This window comes from Rattus rattus, chromosome 7 (assembly GCF_011064425.1).
Source record: "Rattus rattus isolate New Zealand chromosome 7, Rrattus_CSIRO_v1, whole genome shotgun sequence".
Lineage (NCBI taxonomy): Eukaryota > Metazoa > Chordata > Mammalia > Rodentia > Muridae > Rattus > Rattus rattus.
In genome coordinates, this window is record NC_046160.1 from 269,147 (window position 1) to 293,015 (window position 23,869).

The window sequence follows — 23,869 nt, forward strand, 5'->3', positions numbered from 1 at the left end:
TAAAACAAAGGAAGCAGTAGCATTCTAACTGAAACAAGTGGTCACAGATCCACAAGCAAACACCGGCTGACATCCCTGTAGACTTAAAATGTTTACTTAAAGGACCTACTGCAAGGTTCCTAGCAGTTTACGGGGCAAACACTTTTGTCATGTTTCCCTCCCCAGATACTATTGCATGTTTGTATTTGTAGGCAAAGAAAACTGAATTTTAAACACTTGCACATAAACTACACAGAGACCTGTCTTTACCAAGCACCTCTTGACAGTCTGCTGGACACTGAACACTGGGGTCTCAGAATCTACACTGAAATATTCTTTGAAATATAAACAATCCCCAACCTCTTTAAGGTTATTTTCAGAAATATGAGAAATCAATACAGGTCCATTTCCCTTACAAACTCAACTTTATGGAACTAATGGCATCCAAAATATTACTACCTATGTAAAATCTGAGCGATTTTAACATTATGAAAAACAGGAATTCAAACCCAAGAATAAATTCCAAGCAGAAAGGCAAATTCTGGATCTGCTTTTATAACCAAAAACCATAAACATCGATTCATTTGTAATTCAGCAACACTGCCCCAGAGTCATGTAAGTTCTTTTAGATAGCATCTGATTCTGTCCATTGCTACCATTTATGGCAGGATAAAAATCAGCTTCCACAGTTCAGATCTAATGTGAAGAAAGAAATGCACGTTTCTATATGCATATCTACATGCATATACCATGCATATCTATATGGTAGAGAAAGAGCACAGAATGCCACTCACTCTAACCATACTCCACTTGAACAGTATAAGAATTTAATTAATTTGATAGACTCCAAAGTATGTGATTGTGCCCTCAATTTTAAAAATAGTAAACATTTTAACATATGTACTGATTAATGTATGAGATAAAAAAAAAAGTATAGCGCCACCAAGTATGTGCAAAAAACCTCAGGTATTCAATAGAAAAATTCAGGTTCACATTTAAGCACAGTATCATCTGAAGGAAAATTGTACTTATGGGCAGACGTCTTATAGACATGCTTTTCTGAAGATATGTTATAAAACTAACATAGTTAATATTGCCTTAACATTTCTAAGTCACAGAAAATGATCTTTGAGTGCCAGTACAATAAATTATGAGAGTGTTACTTCCTGCTCAATAGTAACCAAATATACATAAAACTGACCCAAACAAATATTTAGAATCAATTATTTTGCATAAACAAACATTTCTGAGATTTTAAGACTTCTATCTGAGCACATAGTACTACAATGCTGGCTGCATCTCTGGCCTCCTCAGCCTGTACAGGCTATGTAGACCTTGAACATGTGACAAGAAAGGCAGGAGGAGCAAACCTTGAGCAATAAGCTTTATTGGCCTGAACAGAAACACCTACCTTGGCTGCAGTTGTGAGCTTTGATGTGCTGGAATTAATGAGCTGCAAAGAAATGGAAACTTATCGATTGGCAGCTGTGCTGTTGCTACTCTGAGTTACTGTACTGGGATGGGTTTTGTGGTTTACCCTTTATATACACTGCTGATTATTAAACTTTGAGCCTTGATCAGAACACTGTCTTGGCTCCATGTTTCTTGTGCCCCTGCTGTTTTCCTTTCCAGCCCTCCTTTTGGGTGAGCACTGCTGGACCTTAATAGTCGCTGGACCACTACAGCATCAAATAAATAGAAAATCATGACAAAAGGTCAACAACCAAGAGGCTGCATTGCATTTGAGACGTAACGCTGGCTATCTATACATACAAGGGTACATCCATGAGGGACACGTCCCATTACAGGTCTTTCCATGAGGCAAAGCACACGAGCTTACCATTCTGACATTTATAATGAACACAAATAGCATTACTGTTTTATCCTTTGGTTGCCAGTGACAAATAATGAATGCAGTTTCTGGATCAGTTCCTCCTGATGACATTTCTTAATAAAGATCTCTGATGTTTTGGCTGAAATTTGGCAGTCCAAGAAGTGCACCGACAGCTCCAAAGTATCCCTCATGTTCTAGAAACAGTGCTTTCAATTTTGACCAAAGCACGTGCCAGATGTTTCATAGAGACAGTATTGACATGTAAAAAGTTTCCAACGAAGACACCTCAATTTATTTACTCATTAACAGCAAACATTCATGCCAGGGAACCAGTGTTATTGGTGATAGTAACTAACGTGGCTCTTGCCAGATCCTCTTTACTAGCAGTTTCTCATTTCTCTTTATAAATCATATTACCAAAACTAGAGGCCACAGCCCAACCCAGCAGACCAAATCTTTCAAAATCTCCTGCATAAATATCTCAGACCAGACTATCAGCTTGAGTGCCATTTCCTTTGAATGCTTTTCCAGAGGCTCTTCAAAACTTTCATAGCCAGTCAATAAACTACATAAACCTAGAAAGGTGCCCCCCTCCAAGGCTTGTCCCAGTCACTCTTTGGAATGGACTGCTAAAATACTGACCCTGAGCCAATATTCACCACCAGCAATGGATAAGGATCATCCAAGTTAAAAGTCATCTTCTGTCAGGTTTTAAGGCATTAGCACAATAACAGCATTCTGCTTGTCCATTGGAACTGACAATCTATATACACCAAGCCCTTTACAAGGCAGTCAAATTAATCCAGTGTGTACAGGTGGAGGTTTCCAATTGTTCGAAAATCTTTCTCAAACTTGTAATCACCACCACCTGTAGCACTCAGCACCATTTGTAAGGCTGAGAAAATTTTCTCTCTCCTGATTTGGTCCTTAGTTGGAAATATGATAAAGAGCAAGTTTCTTCTTTGTCTAAAAAGTGTTAAGTCCTTCAGTACAAGATGTACATCCCAAATGCCAGTAGATTCATATGCTACATTAGAAGTCAAATATTTCTGAATAGTTCTTAATCTCTCAATGTCCTCTTGTTCTTCCTCTGCTGTGATATCAATATGTCCAAAGTATGAGAGCATTATTAGTGTTCATCTAATGTCCATGCCAAACCATGGGAAAGAGTTTTTTTTTTTTTTTTTTTTATCATCTTTGATCTTCATGGCATCTGCCTAAGGTAGTAGCCTCCAGTGCAGGTAAGTGAAGAGAGGTAAATACTCCCAAGCTGGCAGGAATGTAAGGTGAGGCCCCACTGGTTGCCCCTCAGGTCAGGTGGGGCAGGCCTAGGGCACAGCTGCAGCTCATGAGGCCACTGAAAGCCTATGGGGTGCCCCCCCACCCCCTGCAAGGAACTGACCCAGACTTGCAGCCCTTGCTGCTCCATCTGCCCCTCCCCAACACCACTCCAAACAAAAGGCCCTAGTACTCTGAGCCAACATTGCACTGAGAAATAGCCCCACTATATAAATTTATTGACAACCTTAGCATTTTTAGCCTCACAAATCCAGCAATTTTAAGGTTTTGTTAAATAGGATTACCATCTTCAGCTGTAAGAGGCTTTGTTAAGATTTATTTGTATTTTTTTCTTTTATTGGACATTTTTTTTATTTACATTTCAAATGTTATTCCGTTTCCTGGTTTCCCGGACATAAGCCCCCTATCCCATCCCCCTCCCCTTCTATAAGGATGTTTCCCTCCCCACGCACATCTCATTACCAGACCTCCAGCCGACAATCTCCTACACTGGGGGGCTCCAGCCTTGGCAGGACCAAGGTGCCCAACAAGGCCATCCTCTGCTGCATATGCAGCTGGAGACATGGATCAGTCCATTTACAGTCTTTGGGTAGTGGTTTAGTCCCTGGGAGCTCTGGTTGGTTGGCACTGCTGTTCTTATGGGGATGCAAGTCCCTTCAACTCTTTCAAAACTTTCTCTAACTCTTACAACAGGGGTCCCATTCCCAGTTCAATAGTTTGCTGCTAGTGTCTGCCTCTATTTGACATGCTCTGGCTGAGCCTCTCAGGAGACATCTATATCCTGTTCCTGTCAGTATACAATTCTTAGCTTCAACAATCTTATCTAGTTTTGGTGGCTGTATATATATGGGCTGTGTACCCAAGTGAGGGCAGGTTCCAAATGGCCATTCCTTCAGTCTCTGCTCCAAACTTTGCCTCTGTATCCCTTCCTATGAATATTTCTGTTCTCCCTTTTAAGAAGGAGTGAAACATCCACACTTCGATCGTCCTTCTTATGGAGCTTCATGTGGTCTGTAGATTGTATCTTGGATAATTCAAACTTTTGGGCTAATATCCACTTATCAGTGAGTGCATATCATGTGTTTTTCTGTGACTGGGTTATCCCACTCAGGATGATATTTTCTAGTTCAATCCATGAATTTCATGAAGTCACTGTTTTTGATAGCTGAGTATAAATGTACCACATTTTCTGTATCCATTCTTCTGTTGAAGGGCATCTGGGTTCTTTCTGGCTATAATAAATAAGGTTGCTATGATCATAGTGAAGCATGTGTCTTTGTTGTATGTTGGAGCATCTTTTGGGTGTATGCCTACAAGAGGTACAGCTGGGTCCTCAGGAAGTGCAATGTCCACTTTTCTGAGGAACCTCCAGACTGATTTCCACAGTCGCTGTACTAGTTTGCAATCTGACCAACTATGGAGGAGTGTTCCTCTTTCTCCACATCCTCGCCAGCATCTGTTGTCACCTGAGGTTTTGATCTTAGCCATTCTGTCTGGTGTGAGGTGAACTCTCAGGGTTGTTTGGAATTACATGTCCCTGATGATTAAGGATGTTAAGTATTTCTTTATGTACTTCTCAGCCATTTAATATTCCTCAGCTGAGAATTCTTTGCTTAGTTCGGTACTCCATTTTTTAATAGGGTTATTTGGCTCTCTGAAGTATAACTGCGTGAGTTGTTTGTATATTTTGGATATTAGCCTCTGACAGATGTAGGATTGGAAAAGATTTTTTCCCAATCTGTTGGTTGCCGTTTTGTCCTAATGACAGTGCCTGGAAGAAGCTTTGCAGTTTTTTGAGGTCCCATTTGCCAATTCTTGATCTTAGAGGATAAGCGATCAAAGTTTTGTTCAGGAATTGTACCCAGTGTCCATGTGATCGAGACTCTTCCCAACTTTTTCTTCTATTAGTTTGAGTGTATCTGGTTTGATGTGAAGGTCCTTGATCCACTGGGACTTGAGATTTTTACAGGATTGATTTGCATTCTTCCTCATGCTGACCTCAATTTGAACCAGCATCATTTGTTGAAAGTGCTATTTTTATTCATTGCTTCTTTTTGTTTTAGAGCATTTAGGTGTGTTGTCAAGCTGTTAAGCTGTTTCATTTGGAGGCACTCAGAGATATGAGTTTTCTTCTTAGCATTGCTTTCATTGTGTCTCATAAGTATGTGTCTCATTCGGTATGTTGTACCTTCATTTTCATTAAATTCTAAAAGTCTTTAATTTCTTTATTTCTTCCTTGACCAAGTTATCATTGAGTAAAGCATTGTTCAACTTCCATGATTATGTGGACTTTTTGTCTTTTTTGTTGTTATTAAAGACCAGCCTTAGTCTGTGGTGATCTGATAGGATGCATGCGATTACTTTTATCTTCTTGTATCTGTTGAGGCCTATTTTGTGGCCGATTATATAGTCAATTTTGGAGAAGGTACCATGAGGTGCTGAGAAGAGGTATATCCTTTTGATTTAGGATGAAATGTTCTGTAAATATCTGTTAAGTCCACTTGGTTCATAACTTTTTAGTTTCTTTATGTTTCTGTTTAATTTCTGTTTTTGTGGCCCCATCGATGAGAGTGGGGTGTTGAAATCTCCTACTATTATTATGTGAGGTGCAATGTGTGATTTGAGCTTTAGGAAGGTTTCTTTTATGAATGTAGGTGTCCTTGCATTTGGACCATAGATGTTTAGGATTGAGAGTTCATCTTGGTGGATTTTTCCTTTGATGATATTTAAGTTTCCTTTTGCAAACTTTAGATAGAAAGTCGATTTTATTCAATATTATAATGGATACTCCAGCTTGTTTCTTTGGACCATTTGCTTGGAATGTTGTTTTCCAGGCTTTTACTCTGAGATAGTGTACCTTTTTGTCTCTGAGGTGTGTTTCCTATACGCAGCAAAATGCTGTGTCCTCTCTGTGTATCCAGTCTGTTAGTCTATGTCTTTTTATTGTGGAATTGAGTCCACTGATGTTAAGAGATATTAAGGAATAGTGATTGTTGCTTCCTGTTATTTTTGTTGTTAGAGATGGAATTATGTTAGTGTGTCCCTCTTCTTTTGCTTTGTTGCAAGGAGATTACTTTCTTCCTTTTTCTAGGGTATAGTTTCCTTCCTTGTTTTGGAGTTTTCCGTCTATTGTCCTTTGTAGGGTTGGATTTGTAGAAAGATAAATTTCGTTTTGTCATGGAATATCTTGGTTTCCCCATCTACATTAATTGAAAGTTTTCCTGGATATAGTATCCTGCGCTGGCATTTATGTTCTCTAAGGGTCTCTTTGACATCTGCCAAGGATCATCTGACTTTTATAAACTCTGGTGAGAAGTCTGGTGTAATTCTGATAGGTCTGCCTTTATATCTTATTTGACCTTTTTCCCTTACTGCTTTTAATATTCTTTGTTTTGTGCATTTGGTGTTTGATCATTATGTGAAAGAAGGAATTTCTTCTCTAGTCCAATCTTTCCAGATTTCTGTAAGTTTCTTGTATGTCTATGGACATCTCTTTCTATATTAGGGAAGTTTTCTTCTATAATTTTGTTGAAGATATTTACTGGCCCTTTACGTTGGGAGTCCTCACTCTCTTCTATACCTATTATCCTTAGGTTTGGTCTTCTCATTGTGTCCTGGAGTTCCTGGTAGTTTTATGGTAGGAGCTTCTGGCGTTTTATATTATCTTTGATAGTTGTGTAGATGTTTTCTATGGTATCTTCTGCCCCTGAGAGTCTCTCTTCTACCTCTTGCATTCTGTTGGTGATGCTTGCATCTATGGCTACTGATCTCTTCCCTAGGTTTTCTATCTCCAGGGTTATCTCCTTTTGTGCTTTCTTTATTGTTTCTATTTCCATTTTTAAATCCTAGATGGTTTGGTTCAATTCCTTCACCTGTGTGGTTGTGTTTTCCTGTAAATCTTTAAGGGATTTTTGTGTTTCCTCTTTAAGGGCTTCTACTTGTTTACTTGTGTTGTCCTGTATTTCTTTAAGGGAGTTATTTATATCCTTCTTAAAGTCCATCATCATCATAAAATGTGATTTTAAATTTACATCTTGTTTTTCTGGTGTGTTTGGATATCCAGTATTTGCTTTGGTGGGAGAACTAGGCTCTGATGATGCCAAGTAGTCTTGGTTTCTGTTGCTTAGGATCCTTAGCTTGCCTCTCACCATCAGCTTGTCTCTGGTGTTAGACTGTCTAGCTGTGGCTTGACCCTCCTGTATGCCTGTGTGTCAGCACTCCTGTAGGCCTGTTTTCTTTCAGTCGGAACTGGGAACAGAAAGCTGTTCCTGTGTTTGTGTGACCTGAAGCCTCCAGGCAGGTTGCTTGTCGCAGAAGAGTTGTTCTTCCCTCTGCTCTCAAGTGTGTAGGCACTCCTGGTGACTGGCTTTCAACTCCTGGTGAGGCAGAAACCCAAAGGGTCTAGCCCCTGAGTGCTCCTAGGTCCCTGTGCCCAGATGGCACAGATGGCACTAGGTGATTTCCTTGGGTCAGGAATGTGGGCAGAAAGTAATTGTCTCCTCTGAGTTCTCAGGATTGTCTATAGTTCTGAGGGTCTAGCTCTCTCCCTCGTGGGATTTCAGTGCAGGGAGCTGTGGGACCCGTTCAGGTCAGTTCTGGGCACAGGCAGAAACCAGCAGGTTCCTGCCGCTGACTGTTTTCTGTAGCCAGAGGCAGGTTCCTCTTGGGCCAGGAATATGAGCAGAAGTTGACAGAAATAGCAGTCTCCCTTGAAGTCTCAGGATTGTCTGCACTTCTGGGAGTTCAGCTCTCTCCCCCTGTATTTTTATTTATGTGTATATGTCTCTGTTCCTACATGTCATGTGGGAGTATGGGTGCCTGTGGAGGCCAGAATACATCAGATCTTTTGGAACTTGTCAGTCTGATAGTGTGGGTAGTCGAAAGAAGCTACAACTGAACCATCTCTCCATCCCTGAGATAAAAGATTTTTAATTTAAAATGTTTCTAGGATTGCAGCTAAATATAATAGCTACTGCTGCAGGCTACCCCAAATCAAAATATTTGTAATATAAAAAGCATTCTCTGATCTTTGTCACTGCAAATTATCATTTATAAAGTAAAAAATTTGAGTCCAAGAAATACATCTAGGGAGCAACACACTTATGTAAACAAGTCAGAATAGCACCTTATTTTGTTCAATTCCTATTTCTTCACAAGTAATGATTTATTGCCTCACAACCCCAACACTCTCTTATCTGTCACTTTAAAAAAATCAAGCATTTCTGGGCACTCAATAATGTTAAAGAAATTTCATATACTTAATGATAAAATATAGCCTCTGCCTTTAAGGAATATAAACATCAATGAAGGAAGCTCAGAGAAGTGATGGGAAAGCTTAACCCAGAGCAGAATATAGAAGACATCACTGGAAAAGTTATGAAAAAGCTCTAAGCACTGGTAATCTTAAAGCATTTTCTTACTAGATTTATTCTGTTGCAGCACATGAAATTAGAGACTTACTACAATTGCACGGTATTCGCCTCACTTTCCTAAACGTAAACGATGTGCGCATCCCCCTCTTGCTTAAAGTCAAGTCTCCAATGTCACTGTTGATTATTCCACCTTTGAATTGCTCAGATGCTTGGATGGTATCAAATTTTCGAGGTGTAATTCTGTAGACAATAAATAACTTATGTGACATTATAGTAAGACCAATATCTTAAGAAACATAACAAATGTTGCCATTAATATATCTTTTAACATCTCTGACACTCCATAGCAAATTGGAATCCTGTTTCTGTTTTCTCCAAAATAAACATTAAAAGGTTTTTACCAAGTTTATTTCCTATGCTTTCATGCTTATTTCATTTTTTTCTCCCTTTCACAAAAGATCTTAATTAACATCTCAATAGTTGGTATCTTGTTTGTTTTCCTCTCTATCACTCTCTTGCCTATCTCTGACTATCTGAAGCACATGCACACACACACACACACACACACACACACACACACACACACACACACACACTCAGTAATGTCAAGAGCAACCTTCAAAAATAATTTTGAGATTTATTTTTCTTTCTTCTAAAAATATTATATAAAGGACATACAATCCTATAGCAGCATTAAGCAGGAGTGACTTACAATACATATTCAGAAATAACTACTGTTAGCATTTAATGGCATGATAAATTTTCAATTAAAAAATGATCAAAATGTTAATCCCAGCTCACTTTCAGTGACTTAGGACCAGCAGCTATGTCATCATCAGCTGCTTGTGTGACTTGCGTACCCTTTAAAAGGTCCCTGTCCTCCTGGCCCATTCTCTTCTCTGTTTGTCATTCTGTCTATTTCTCATATGTCCCAACACTGAGATGGACTTCCGCACCCCTAACTTCCCCAACCAATAAATCTCTAGTGTGATATTGTTGCATACTTTTGTCCTGACCTGCCAAGGTACTCTGCTGGAAAACGTAACCAAAAATCATTCTCAGGAGATGCTATACTATTTCCAAGAATAGATTGAAATGTTTTTATAAATATATGCAAAATAACTCCTTATTTTGCACTTACTTTAAGTGCCATTATTCTTAAATGTTTAAGGATGAGTGGCAACAAAAAAAGCCTAGACCAATAAATAAATAAATAAATAAATAAATAAATAAATAAATAAATAGGAAAAAGAAAAAAAATGTTTATTCCTAATATCCAAAACATATAGAGAAATCAAGAGACTGGATATTTAAAAAACAAACCCAATACAAAGAAACAAGAAACAGAAAACTCCCCAAATAATACAATTTAAAAACAGGGGGTACAGATCTAAACAAAGAATTCTCAACAGAGGAGTCTCAAATAGCTGAAAAAACACTTAAACATTCAACATCCTTAGCCATTAGTAAAACAGAAATGAGAATGACTTTAACATTCTTATACCTGTCAGTATGGCTAAGATCAATAACACAAGTGACAGCTAATGCTGGTGAGGATGTTGTATAAGAGGAGCACTTTTCCATTTCTCTTGAGCATGCAAAATTTTAGAGCCACTATGGAAATCAATATTGCAGTTCCTCAGAGAACTGGGAAAAAAATCTACCTCAAGACTCAGCTATATCACCCTTGGCTATATACCCAAAAGATACTTCATCCTACCACCAGGACCACTACTCAACTATGTTGATTGCAGCTTTATTCATAATATCCAGAAATTGCTAACAACATGGATGACTCTCTACCAAAGAATGGATAAACTACATGTGGTACATTTATATAATGTAGTATTACTTAGCAGTTAAAAAAAATGATGTAATAAAATTTTCAGGGAAAAGGATGGAACTAGGAAAAGTCATCCTGAGTGAGACAACCTGGACTCAGACAAATATAGTATCTTTCTATCATAAGTGGAAATTAATTATTAAGTAAACGAACAACTACAATCCACAGACCCAAAGAGTTCAAGTAAAGAGGAAGAGTCTACAGGGAAAGTATGAATCTCATTGGGAAAATTAACTATAATAAAATTCTTTGGAGAGGGAGTTGGGTGGTGGTGGTAGGGAACAATACACACCAACAACAGGGAAAGTGGAAATGATCAATTGGGGTGAATGGGAAGGAAAGAGGGAGGGAATGTAGGGAGAAACAACTCAAATTCAGAGGTATTTGTGAAGTGGAGTGGAAACCTAATGCAGTGGATGGAGGATATAGAATCTAAACTGGCTATATTTTGTAGCTAGCCAAGGCTTCCACTGGTGTGACTGGGTTGAATCTGCTTGTGTTGCTGGCTGAGCTGGTCCCATGGAAATTCCTAAACAAGGCTGATCTAGGAGAGAAGGTCGCTCCTGGAAAACTGACAGTAGGGCTCCATTACTGAGGACAAAATTCAAACAGCTCATCGATGTAGAGAGCATGAAATGGTTGTCTGCATGGAGGCCTCACTCCTACATTCTAGTCTCTTTGGTGTTAGGAGGTAATATGCAGACTATGGGAAGAACAACTTGTACACCAACCCAGCCACAAAACCCTTGACCTACAATTGGTCCTGCTTATAAGATGGCACAGAACTTGTGGGATAGCCAACCAATGTTTGGTTTAATTTGAGGCCCAACCAAGAATTAGCCCATGCTCTACATTTCCTACATGGCCAGGAACCAGATACAGGATAGACTAGAGATCTAGATATACCTGAATAGGCAAAACCAACCAAACAAAAGCAACAAGAAAACCTTCATAATCTTTAATGATACTCTATATCTATTCTTTAGATAGTTTCCTTATCCATTTGCCATCAGAGAGGCTCCTCTGGTAGCAAAGAGAAGAAGGAGCAGAGATCCACAGTCAGACATCAGAGTCTAAACTGAAGGTCTCCATCAGGTCCCTCCCTTTTCAGTTTCCAGAATCCCAAGGAAGTGGAGAGGGGGAGGAAAGATTTTAGGAGTCAGAGTAGATGGAGGACATCAGAATATGGTCCAATATGGCCCACTGAATCAACTACATAGGGCTTGTGTAGAGAAACAGCATCAGGAGACTGATCCCAGTTTGCTAGCTTTGAGCCAACTTAGGGGCTTTGTCAATCTCAGCAGACTGAGACTGAGGAAGCATACTTTCTCAAGCAGAGAATCCTGGTGTCCTGTCAAATAAGCTGCAAACCTGAGGAAAGGGCCTTCATGTTCATTTTCTCATGAGAAAGTAACTTTGTTTATAGTTTAATTAGATATCATACCAAAGAGTTGGACTACTGACAGATTTCACAGTCTGCAAAGAGGTTTAGGTCACTTGGACCGTGATAAGCTTTGCTAGGTAAACAGCACCTGGTAGGAATGAGAAACTGTGGGAAATCTTTATGCTGCTTTCTGTATAAGACACTGAAACTTTGAATAAAGTATGCATTTGGCTGACTATGGCTGTGTACCCCCTGTGCCTTCTTAATGTGGCTCTACCCTTGGAATCGCAATGCACTAGACATTGACAGGCTTGTATGGGCTTAGAGACACTGAAATGGCAAGAATGGAGAGCCTGCATGATATCGAACAAGGTTCTCTGCATATATTATGAATTTTAGTTTAGTGTATTTATAGGACTCCTAATAGTGGGAGTGAGTCTATCTCTGACTCTTTTGCCTGATCTTGAGACTCTTCTGTACAACACCAATAGAAGTTTTTTGGGGTTTTTTGTTTTTTTTTTGGTTTTTTTTTTTTGCCTTATCTTATTGTATATTGTTTTGTCCTATTGTCTTGGAGGTCTGCTCTATTCTAAAGAGGAAACAGAAGGAAAGTGAATCTGGGGAAAAGTGGAGATGGAAGAGAGCTGAGAGGAGTAGATGGAGTGAAAAGTGAGGATAGGATTATTGTATAAGAATCTACTTAGATCCCAAAAGTTCCACCAGAGAACTACTAAAGCTGATAAACAACTTCAGCAAAGTGGCTGGGTATAAAATTAACTCAAATCAATCAGTAGCCTTCCTCTACACAAAAGAGAAACAAGTCGAGAAAGAAATTAGGGAAATGACACCCTTCATAATAGACCAAACCAAACAATATAAAGTACCACGGTGTGACTTTAACCAAGCAAGTAAAAGATCTGTACAATAAGAACTTCAAGACTCTGAAGAAAGAAATTGAAGAAGACCTCAGAAGATGGAAAGATCTCCCATGCTCATGGATTGGCAGGATTAATATAGTAAAAATGGCCATTCTACCAAAAGCGATCTACAGATTCAATGCAATCCCTGTTGTGGTTTGCCTTGGGGTTTTCTCTGAATTTGTTAAATAAAGGCAAGAGCGTGAGATTTGGGCAGAGGTAGGAGTTGGGAGTGAGAGGGGGATTAGATTCAGAGGTTAGGTTGACAGTTGACAGTTGGAGACAGTTGGCCGAGTGGAACCTGAGGGAGGGGGTGAGGATTGACAGTTGAGGAGGAGGGTTAGAGAAGGAAGCCAGGAGGAAGAAGAGGAGTTGGAGAGGCGATGGGGGAACTGAGAGGAGTTAGAGGTACCAGGGGGAGAAAAGAAGCTGGAGACTTGGTAAATAAAAGGTGCAGGGATGAGTAATTTGGGAACTGGGATTAGGACAGTGTAATGTGGATCTGCCAAATCTGGGCGGCTGGATTGCTTTAATGCTAAATGAGTGTGTTTTTTTTAAGAAAGAGTCTCAATTTAAGTAAGTGTGGCTGGGCTGAGTTTATGCCAAGATATCCAGCAGATATCTGGGGCACTGAGGTGTGTGGAACCCTAGCAGGTAAAAACACCAGTTGTATGCTCTTTGTGTAAGAGTCTCAGTATAAGAAAGTGTGTGGCTGGGTTGTGTTTCTGCCAAGATATCAGAAGATATCTGGGGGGGCGAGGTGTGGAACCCTAGCAGGGAAAAACACCCTGAGGAAAACATTCCACCCCGGTTTTCGTTTATACATTTTACTTTTACTTTATTTTTATTTATTCGACAACATATGGCCCAACTAAACCATTAGAACTCAACTAACCTGAGATAAAAGTTTACTTCCCTCTCAACCCCAGAATAGGCAGGAGTACTAGTGGATTGGGAATTGACTGGGTCTGGAGGGTCTACGAAGAATCGAGAGGACTTTAACGTATTCTGAAGCAGAGGGAAAAAAAGGTACAAGGGGCTTCAGATCAGATACTACTTTGATGTAAAGAGATATATAACTTTATAATACTTAAAGATGAGAAACATAATGAATATCTTTTGGGCCTTATGGAATGATATTTTTGAATGGTCTGACAGTTGAGAATTTTGAGGAAAAAGACACTTTATCATTTACCAGTATTGCAATATTCATTCTTCTGATTTACTATATCTTCTCAAAGACAGGGCCCTAAATAACAAATTTCTAGCTTTAGAACAGAAGATACAGGTAATTATGGAACAACATGAACAACAGAAAAGAAAATTAAATCTTGGCAATATAGCTTAGAAGGAACACTAGAATTGAAGACACAGAAAATTATAGATCAGAATAAGAGACAGAAAGATGAAAATGAAAGTGATAGACAGGAACTAGAAAGGATGTTAGAACAGAACATACAACAGCACACAGCCCTAAATAGCAAATTTCTAGCCTTAGAACAGAAGATACAGGTAATTATGGAACAACATGAACAACAGAAAGAGAAAATTAAATCTTAGCAATGTAGCCTAGAAGGAACACTAGAATTGAAGACACAGAAAATTATAGATCAGAATAAGAGACAGAAAGATGAAAATGAAAGTGATAGACAGAAACTAGAAAGGATGTTAGAACAGAACATACAACAGCTCACAGATCATACTGAACAGCAGAGAGAAAGTAATGAGGTTTGGAAGCAAGACTTAGAGAATAACTTTTTAAAATTAATCAATCAAAAAGATAATGGATAACAAATTATTAGAAGTACAATATAAAAGAAAAATTCAAAGTGTGAGAAGCAAAACCTTGAACAGAAATTCAGGAACTCAAAGAACAGGGGAAAGACAGAAGAAATATGAAACACGGATACAGACTTTAAGAGGAATTTAAAATTACAACTAAAAGAAAAACTCAGGTAGAGACAGAAGATAAAAATTAAGGAAAGCCAACCTAAGGTTTTAGGAAACAAACTTTAGTCTATCAGTTAGTGTGCAACAAAGGCCTCCAAACGATGATCATCCACAGGGTTATGAAGAATTTGAATGGCAACCCATGGATGTATTAAAATTAAGGAAATTTAAGGAAAGTGTAACTAATTTTGGAATGCATTCGCCATTTGTAAAACAAATCTTAATTTCTTGGGCTATTAAAAATAGAGTAATCCCCCCAAGACTGGAAAGATATGGTAAAAACAATTCTAGAGCCTGCTGAAAATTTGCAATGGATTTCATGGTGGAGAGAAAGAGGGAGATAAGACAAAATAGAGCTAGGGGCAGAAGATTTCCACAGATCAACTGCTTGGTGAAGGAAAACTTTGCTGAAGTAGAGGGTGCAGGCTATATGTGAAGAAGAAACTCTGTCATGGTGTCGATTGTCAGCCTTAAAGGCCTGGGACAAAGTCGCAGAATCAGGGAAAAAGACTTGAAACATTCACTCAAGTCATACAAGGTCCTAAAAAAACCTTCCCTGACTTTTTACAAAGGCTTACCTCAGCTGTGGAAAGGAGTGTATCAGATTCAGCGGCAAGAAAGGCGATAATTGAGTCTTTAGCCTTTGAAAATGCAAATACCAAATGCAGGAAGTAATTAGACCACTAAAAGGCAAGGTCCGCTTTCAATAGATGAGTGGATTAGATATACAGCTGATGTTGGATCTTGTTCTCCTGATACTACTTTGATAGGAGAAGCTGCCACTGGACAGCTAGAGATGACCCAAGATTTCAAATGTTTTTAATTGTGGTGAGCAGGGCCATCTCAGATATTACTGTAATAAAAACCAAAGTGATACAAAAGGGGACTGTGCCTCCTAGAATGTGTCAAAGATGTGGCAGATATGGACATTTGACTAGGAAGTGTACAGCAACAACAGACAGATGGGACCGCATCCTGACAAAAAACTCCCAAGGGGCCTCTCGAGGCCCCAATACCAGGCAGGGAGAGTTCTCCTCCTCAGAACGATTAAACAACAAGACTTCAAAGCGAATATTTTGGCTAACGTCTATAGAGGACCAAAGGCCAAAACTAAAATACTGGTAGATAATATCGAAATTGAAGGAATGGTTGACACTGGAGCAGATGTTACCATCATCTCTCAAAATCTTGGCCCATTAGTTGGCCACTTCAAAGTGGATATGCAGTTTCAAGGTGTTGGCACTTTATCCCAAATAAAACAAAGCATCAGGTGGCTTAAATGTATGGGACCAGAAGGTCAGGTAGGAAAATTAAGGCCATACATTGGCTGATATAGCCATTAATTTATGGGAAGAGATCTACTACAGCAGTGGAAAACTCAAATTAATATCCCCTCAGTTTCAGGTTCTGGCCTAAAATTCATCAGACTCCTAATAAAAACTTTAAATTAGTCAGGGAATGTTATCAAGGACAGTTAGAGACTGTCCAAGCTGTCCATAAGCAAGATACAGCAGAGGCTGACAATTTAGTGCTACCCCAAGGAGCCACTGCTGTTAAAACAACAACAACCCTTGCCACTAAAGGTGGCTGACTGACCAACCATCTGGATTGATCAGTGGTCATGACAAAAGAAAAACTACAGGCATTAGAGCAGCTAGTCCAGGAGCAGCTGGAGGCTCAGCATATAGAGGAGTCCACCAGCCTTGGAATTCTCAGTATTTGTCATTAAAAACAGTCTGGCAAATGGAGGGTATTGACAGATCTCAGAGCAATTAATAAGATTATTCAGCCGATGGGTTCCATGCAGCCTGGGATCCCACTGCCTTCTTTGTTGCCTAGGGGGTGGCCTATTATAGTGATTGACTTAAAAGATTGCTTTTCACTATTCCTCTACATGAAGGCGATAAGGAAAGGTTTGCCTTTTCGGTGCCTACCCTTAATAGAGGACGCCCCATAAAAAGATATCAATGGAAAGTCCTTCCACAAGGAATGTTAAATAGCCCAACCTTGTGTCAATATTTTGTACAGCAGCCATTAGATATAATTCGCAAAAAATTTCCCCAATCTATTATTTATCATTACATGGATGACATTTTATTGTCTGATTCAGATATAAATATCCTGGAAAGAATGTTTGATGAAGTAAAAAAAACATTACCATGCTGGGGATTACAAATCGCCCCTGAGAAAATACAAAGAGGGGATTCTATTAATTATCTAGGGTATAAAATAAGTGTACAAAGAATTAGGCCACAAAAGGTGCAAATCAAAAGAAGCAAATTAAGGACACTTAATGATTTTCAGAAACTACTTGGAGACATTAACTGGTTGAGGCCTGTGATTGGCTTGACCACTCAAGAGTTGAGCAATTTATTTCAAACACTACAAGGCGATAAAAATTAAATAGCCCAAGGAAACTATCAGCTGAGGCTGAGAAAGAGCTAGCTTTGGTAGAAAGAACTGCAGGGCGCACATCTGGATCGTATTGATCCAAAGATGGCCTACATATTAATCATCTTGCCCTCTACTCATTCCCCTACAGGAATTCTCATGCAAAGGGAAGATTATATCTTAGAATGGATATTTTAGCACATAAACAGAGTAAGAAACTGAAAACCTACATTGAGAAGGTCTCTGAATTGATACTTAAAGGAAAATTGAGACTTGACAATTAGTTGGAATGGATCCGGCTGAAATTGTGGTACCTTTTACTAATGCAGAAATTAACTCTTTGTGGGTACAAAATGAACATTGGCAAAAGAGCATGCAGTAACTTCTTAGGAGACATTAACAACAAATACCCTAAAAGCAAAAAAGACTTCAGTTCATAAAACGAACTAACTGGATCCTCCCTCATTATAGTAAAGGGAACTCCAATATCTGGAGCCCCTACATTTTACACTGATGCCAGTAAGTCAGGGGAAGGCAGGATATAAATCGGAAAATGTAAACAAGGTGACTGAGAGTCCCTATAAGTCAGTTCAAAAATCTGAACTGTATGCAATACTCATGGTGTTGTCAGATTTTGAGGAGAGCCTCTTAATATAGTAACTGACTCTCAAGATGCAGAAAGGGTTGTTTTGCACATAGAGACTGCTGAACTTATTCAGGATGATTCCGAATTGACATCACTATTTATTCAGCTACAACAAAAAATCAGAAATAGGAGTTACCCACTATATATAACACACATAAGATCCCATACAGGTCTGCCAGGCCCTCTGACACAAGGTAATAATGAAATTGACCAGCTACTGATAGGAAGTGTACTAGATGCTTCAGAATTTCATAAAAAACACCATGTTAACAGCAAAGGCTTAAAGAAAGAATTTTCTATCACTTGGCAACAAGCCAAAAAGATTGTGAGGCAATGTCCTACTTGCTCGTTATATAATCAAACTCCATTGCCTACAGGAACTAACCCTAAGGGTACCCAAAGAAATGAAATTTGGCAAATGGATGTTCTCCATTTTACAGAGTTTGGTAAGCTGAAATACATACATCATACTATAGATACATATTCAGGATTTCAATGGGCAACTGCCTTAACGTCAGAAAAAGCCGATTCTGTAATTACACATTTGTTAGAAGTTATGGCTATAATGGGAATACCCATACAAATTAAAACGGACAATGGTCCAGCATATATCTCTAACAAGATTAAGCGCTTTCTTTGACTATTATAATATAAAACATGTTTAGGTATACCACACAATCCTACAGGACAAGCGATTGTGGAGAGATCTAATCGAAGTCTAAAGGAGATGCTTAACAGGCAAAAGGGGTCAACAAAAACTCCCAGAGATAGGATACATAGTGCTTTATTAACCTTAAATTTTTTAAATGCTGATGAACAAAACAGCACAGCTGCTGAAAGACATTGGATTGTGGAAAAGACTACTGAACTAAACCAGCCTGTTTATAGTAAGGATATTCTGACGTCAGAATGGAAAATGGGAAATGTGTTACGCTGGGGAAGGGGTTATGCCTATGTTTCTACAGGAGAAGAAAAAGCTGTGGGTTCCTTCCAAGCTGATAAAAATCAGAAATGACAGGGGAGACCTCCTGAAGTCCTTGGCAACACAGAAGAAAAAGGAGACTAAGCCGATCAACAAATAGGTGATGTATATATGAGGTTGTTTAGGTCTCCGTGTATGAACTGGCTGAGACTGAAATGTCTATAAACAGCCAGTGATATTTTGAGTGCAAATTCCTCATAACTTGTAATACGTATGTATTACAAAATTATGTTACGGTTTGATTATATGATTAACCTAACCTGAAAAAAGGTAGTCATTTTTTTTTTTTGATCTTTATTTACTAAACTGTGCACCCTGCTTATCCCATTTGAAAATGCTTATAGAACTATATAATGCTTGTAAAGTTTTGTATGCTGAAAGATGAAGGAAAAGAAAGATAGCTCTGAAATGATACACACTCTGGGATGCTGAGATTCCGAGACTTTCCAGTCCAACTTCGTGTTTGATTCTCCCTTAATTACACTGAAGATGCTTGATTTAAAGGCCTGCTTTCAGAACTTTCCCAGAATGGACATCTTACTTATCCAGCCCTTCAGACTGTCATAGTCAAGATGTCAGCTAAGCGATGAACTTTCTCAGCACAGAATGACTGGCAGGCAAATCCCGGCTAGCTCTACTTGACAAAGCCAACTTTCCTAATACCCCCTTGGGCCCCAGAAGGGAATTCTTCGCCCCCAATCCAGCTAGAAGCAGACAAGGAAGATCGTCGACCCTTTTCCTGATGTGGGGGTGGATGGTTCTGTTTATTTTAAGAACTGTGGATAAGTTTTCTTTTAAGGGATACAATACAAATGTAGCTTTGGGCAGGGGAAACTAGAGAATGTAAACTCAGGGATTGCTACTTTTCCTTTCCTTTTTTGTATCCTTCTTAGATATAGTAATACATAGAAATTAGAGAAATAGACAAACAGATAGATTGGCAAACTTACTCTTAAACAAAATTTTACAGCAATATTTTACATTGATAGAAATGTTTGTAATTGATACAAAGTTGAAGCTGTAATCTTTTCATTGGTATAGAATGCATTTTACACAAATCGAGGTTTTCAATGGTATACTTTCTTGTTGATTTATAATTGAGATTAATATTGCTACTTTAACATGGGCATTGTGCCTCCACTATGCATCTAAGAATACAAGTCTTAGACCGGTCCTATAACTGCTGTTATACATTATTTTTTAGTTGATTAACCAGTACCAGCTAAGGGTCAGATGGCAAGGTTATGGTTCTAAGTCAGTTTAGATGGGTTTTGTAAATACTTGATTAGAGAGGGCCAACGGTACTCTATGCTTAACAGTTCAACGCCTATGTAGATAGGAAATCTTCAAGGGCATCAGAAGTCCAAAGAATAACCTGTTTATGGACATTTCTTCATCTAGATCATTTACTAGAGACTTGTCTGCTCGACAGGGCCCCTTAGACTCGAAGAAGAACTTGAGCATCAATGGAGTTGCTCAAATGGTGGGTAGAGCAACCACTGAGCAAATTGCTTCAATTCATCTACAGACAAGATGTCACTGTCCAGAAAGGGACAAATTATGCAGAATAGTCGACTGATAATCTCTGCGAGGCAGGGTGATCAACCCCTTCAAAATCTGCATTGATAAGGTCTGTCAGATGATCCTGGGCCAGAAGGCTGAAGACTGATGCTCCAGCATATTAGGAATAAGGGGACTGTCAGGTGATCAGCAGTCTTTATAAAATTAGCTAAGCTTGGAAGCCATGTTTTGTGCTTCCTATGTTTTCAGGTAATATTAATCATTCTTGGATTTCTGATGTGGTTGGAGACTAGTAGTCTCATAGACAACCCGAATGGTTTAGTATTGAGAAAGATGATAAATCTGTTAGAGTAGTTTTAGGGTGGCATAGGATCTAGAACCAGGATATAGTCAAGTATAGTTTTTAGTATAGATGACATGGTTAATGAACAAAATTGATGGACTGGGTGATCAGCATATTGTTGGTTTTATAAATTGCAGAATGGTAATAATGATGCTTAGTTCACCTATGTATAGGAAAAAGTTTTTTAACTGGACAAAAAGGGGGAAATGTTGTGGTTTGCCTTGGGGTTTTCTCTGAATTTGTTAAATAAAGGCAAGAGCGTGAGATTTGGGCAGAGGTAGGAGTTGGGAGTGAGAGGGGATTAGATTCAGAGGTTAGGTTGACAGTTGACAGTTGGAGACAGTTGGTGAAGTGGAACCTGAGGAGGGGGTGAGGATTGACAGTTGAGGGAGGAGGGTTAGAGAAGGAAGCCAGGAGGAAGAAGAGGAGTTGGAGAGCGATGGGGAACTGAGAGGAGTTAGAGTACCAGGGGAGAAAGCTGGAACTTGGTAAATAAAGGTGCAAGGGATGAGTAATTTGGGAACTGGGATTAGGACAGTGTAATGTGGATCTACCAAATCTAGGCGCTGGATTGCTTTAATGCTAAATGAGTGTGTTTTTTTTTTTTTAAGAAAGAGTCTCAATTTAAGTAAGTGTGGCTGGGCTGAGTTTATGCCAAGATATCCAGCAGATATCTGGGGCACTGAATTGTGGAACCCTAGCAGGGTAAAAAACACCAGTTGTATGCTCTTTTGTGTAAGAGTCTCAGTATAAGAAAGTGTGTGGCTGGGTTGTGTTTCTGCCAAGATATCCAGAAGATATCTGGGGAAGCAGTGTGGAACCCTAGCAGGAAAAAACACCCTGAGGGAAAACATTCCACGCCCGGTGTTCGTTTATACATTTTTACTTTTACTTTATTTTTATTTAGTAAAAATGGCCATTCTACCAAAAGCGATCTACAGATTCAATGCAATCCCCATCAAAATACCAATCCAATTCTTCAAAGAGTTAGACAGAACAATTTTCAAATTCATCTGGAATAACAAAAAACCCAGGATAGCTAAAACTATTCTCAACAATAAAAGGACTTCAGGGGGAATCACTATCTCTGAACTCAAGCAGTATTACAGAGCAATAGTGATAAAAACTGCATGGTATTAGTACAGAGACAGACAGATAGACCAATGGAATAGAATTGAACACCCAGAAATGAACCCACACACCTATGGGCACTTGATTTTTGACAAAGGAGCCAAAACCATCCAATGGAAAAAAGATAGCATTTTCAGCAAATGGTGCTGGTTCAACTGGAGGTCAACATGTAGAAGAATGCAGATCGATCCATGCTTATGACCCTGTACAAAGCTTAAGTCCAAGTGGATCAAGGAACTCCACATCAAACCAGATACACTCAAACTAATAGAAGAAAAACTAGGGCAGCATCTTGAACACATGGGCACTGGAAAAAATTTCCTCAACAAAACACCAATGGCTTATGCTCTAAGATCAAGAATCGACAAATGGGATCTCATAAAACTGCAAAGCTTCTGTAAGGCATAGGACATTGTTATTAGGACAAAATGTCAACCAGCAGATTTGGAAAATGTCTTTACCAATCCTACAACCGATAGAGGGCTTATATCCAAAATATATGAAGAACTCAAGAAGTTAGACTTCAGGGAGACAAATAACCCTATTAAAAATGGGATTCAGAACTAAACAAAGAATTCACAGCTGAAGAATGCCGAATGGCTGAGAAACACCTAAAGAAATGTTCAACATCTTTAGTCATAAGGGAAATGCAAATCAAAACAACCCTGAGATTTCACCTCATACCAGTGAGAATGGCTAAGATCAAAAACTCAGGTGACAACAAATGCTGGCGAGGATGTGGAGAAAGAGGAACACTCCTCCATTGTTGGTGGGATTGCAGACTGGTACAACCATTCTGGACATCAGTCTGGAGGTTCCTCAGAAAATTGGAAATTGAACTGCCTGAGGATCCAGCTATAACTCTCTTGAGCATATACTCAAAAGATGCCCCAACATATAAAAAAGACACGTGCTCCACTATGTTCATAGCAGCCTTATTTATAATAGCCAGAAGCTGGAAAGAACCCAGATGCCTTCAACAGAGGAATGGATACCGAAAATGTGGTACATCTACACAATGGAATATTACTCAGCTATCAAAAACAATGCCTTTATGAAATTCATAGACAAATGGTTGGAACTGGAAAATATCCTGAGTGAGGTAACCCAATCACAGACAAACACACATGATATGCACTCATTGATAAGTGGCTATTAGCCCAAATGCTTGAATTACCCTAGATGCCTAGAACACATGAAACTCAAGACGGATGATCAAAATGTGAATGCTTCACTCCTTCTTTAAAAGGGGACCAAGAATACCCTTGGCAGGGAATAGAGAGGCAAAGATTAAAACAGACACAGAAGGAACACCCATTCAGAGCCTGCCCCACATGTGGCCCATATATATACAGCCACCCAATTAGACAAGATGGATGAAGCAAAGAAGTGCAGGCCGACAGGAGCCGGATGTAGATCTCTCCTGAGAGACACAGCCAGAATACAGCAAATACAGAGGCGAATGCCAGCAGCAAACCACTGAACTGAGAATAGGACCCCCGTTGAAGGAATCAGAGAAAGAACTGGAAGAGCTCAAGGGGCTCAAAGGACCCCTTATGAACAACAATGCCAAGCAACCAGAGCTTCCAGGGACTAAGCCACTACCTAAAGACTATACATGGACTGACCCTGGACTCTGACCTCATAGGTAGCAATGAATATTCTAGTAAGATCACCAGTGGAAGGGGAAGCCCTTGGTCCTGCTAAGACTGAACCCCCAGTGAACGTGATTGTTGGGGGGAGGGCGGCAATGGGGGAAGGATGGGGAGGGGAACACCCATCAAGAAGGGGAGGGGGAGGAATTAGGGGGATGTTGACCCGGAAACCGGGAAAGGGAATAACACTCAAAATGTAAATAAGAAATACTCAAGTTAATAAAAAAAAAAAAAAAAGAATCTACTTAAAATAAATAAATAAATAAAATGTAAGAGAGGTTACCAATACAATAATATGATCATTTTCTTGAATTTTTAAATACATCAGCTAAAATTTATAAGCAAAAAAGGATACATATAAAATTCAGCAATATTTTAATTATTTTAATACACACATATAAAAACATACTTTTTCTCAGACACATAAATTCTAGCAACATAATGTTCCTTCCTAAAAAATTAAACATGCATTTTCACCAAAATGAAAAATCATGATAGGTTACTCTCAAATGATCAAGTAAAAGCAATGATGATATTATGTGAAAAAAAGTAAAAGACATAGAAAGTGTTTGCAACTGAGAACTATAGGTGAAAAATGGAGGGAGTTAGCCCTATTATGTTT

General features: G+C 39.0%; 1 protein-coding gene and 1 pseudogene across 2 annotated transcripts in view; both read right to left on the minus strand.

Annotated features, from left to right (window-relative positions):
* Alkbh8 (alkB homolog 8, tRNA methyltransferase) overlaps positions 1 to 23,869 on the minus strand; it is a 98,624-nt gene that overhangs the window by 40,222 nt on the left and 34,533 nt on the right. For both annotated transcript variants that reach the window (XM_032908693.1, XM_032908692.1), the window contains exon 9: positions 8,573 to 8,724. In XM_032908693.1, coding sequence (XP_032764584.1) covers positions 8,573 to 8,724 — 152 coding nt within the window. The remainder of the gene's footprint in view (positions 1 to 8,572; positions 8,725 to 23,869) is intronic.
* On the minus strand, positions 739 to 2,986 carry LOC116905724 (annotated as a pseudogene).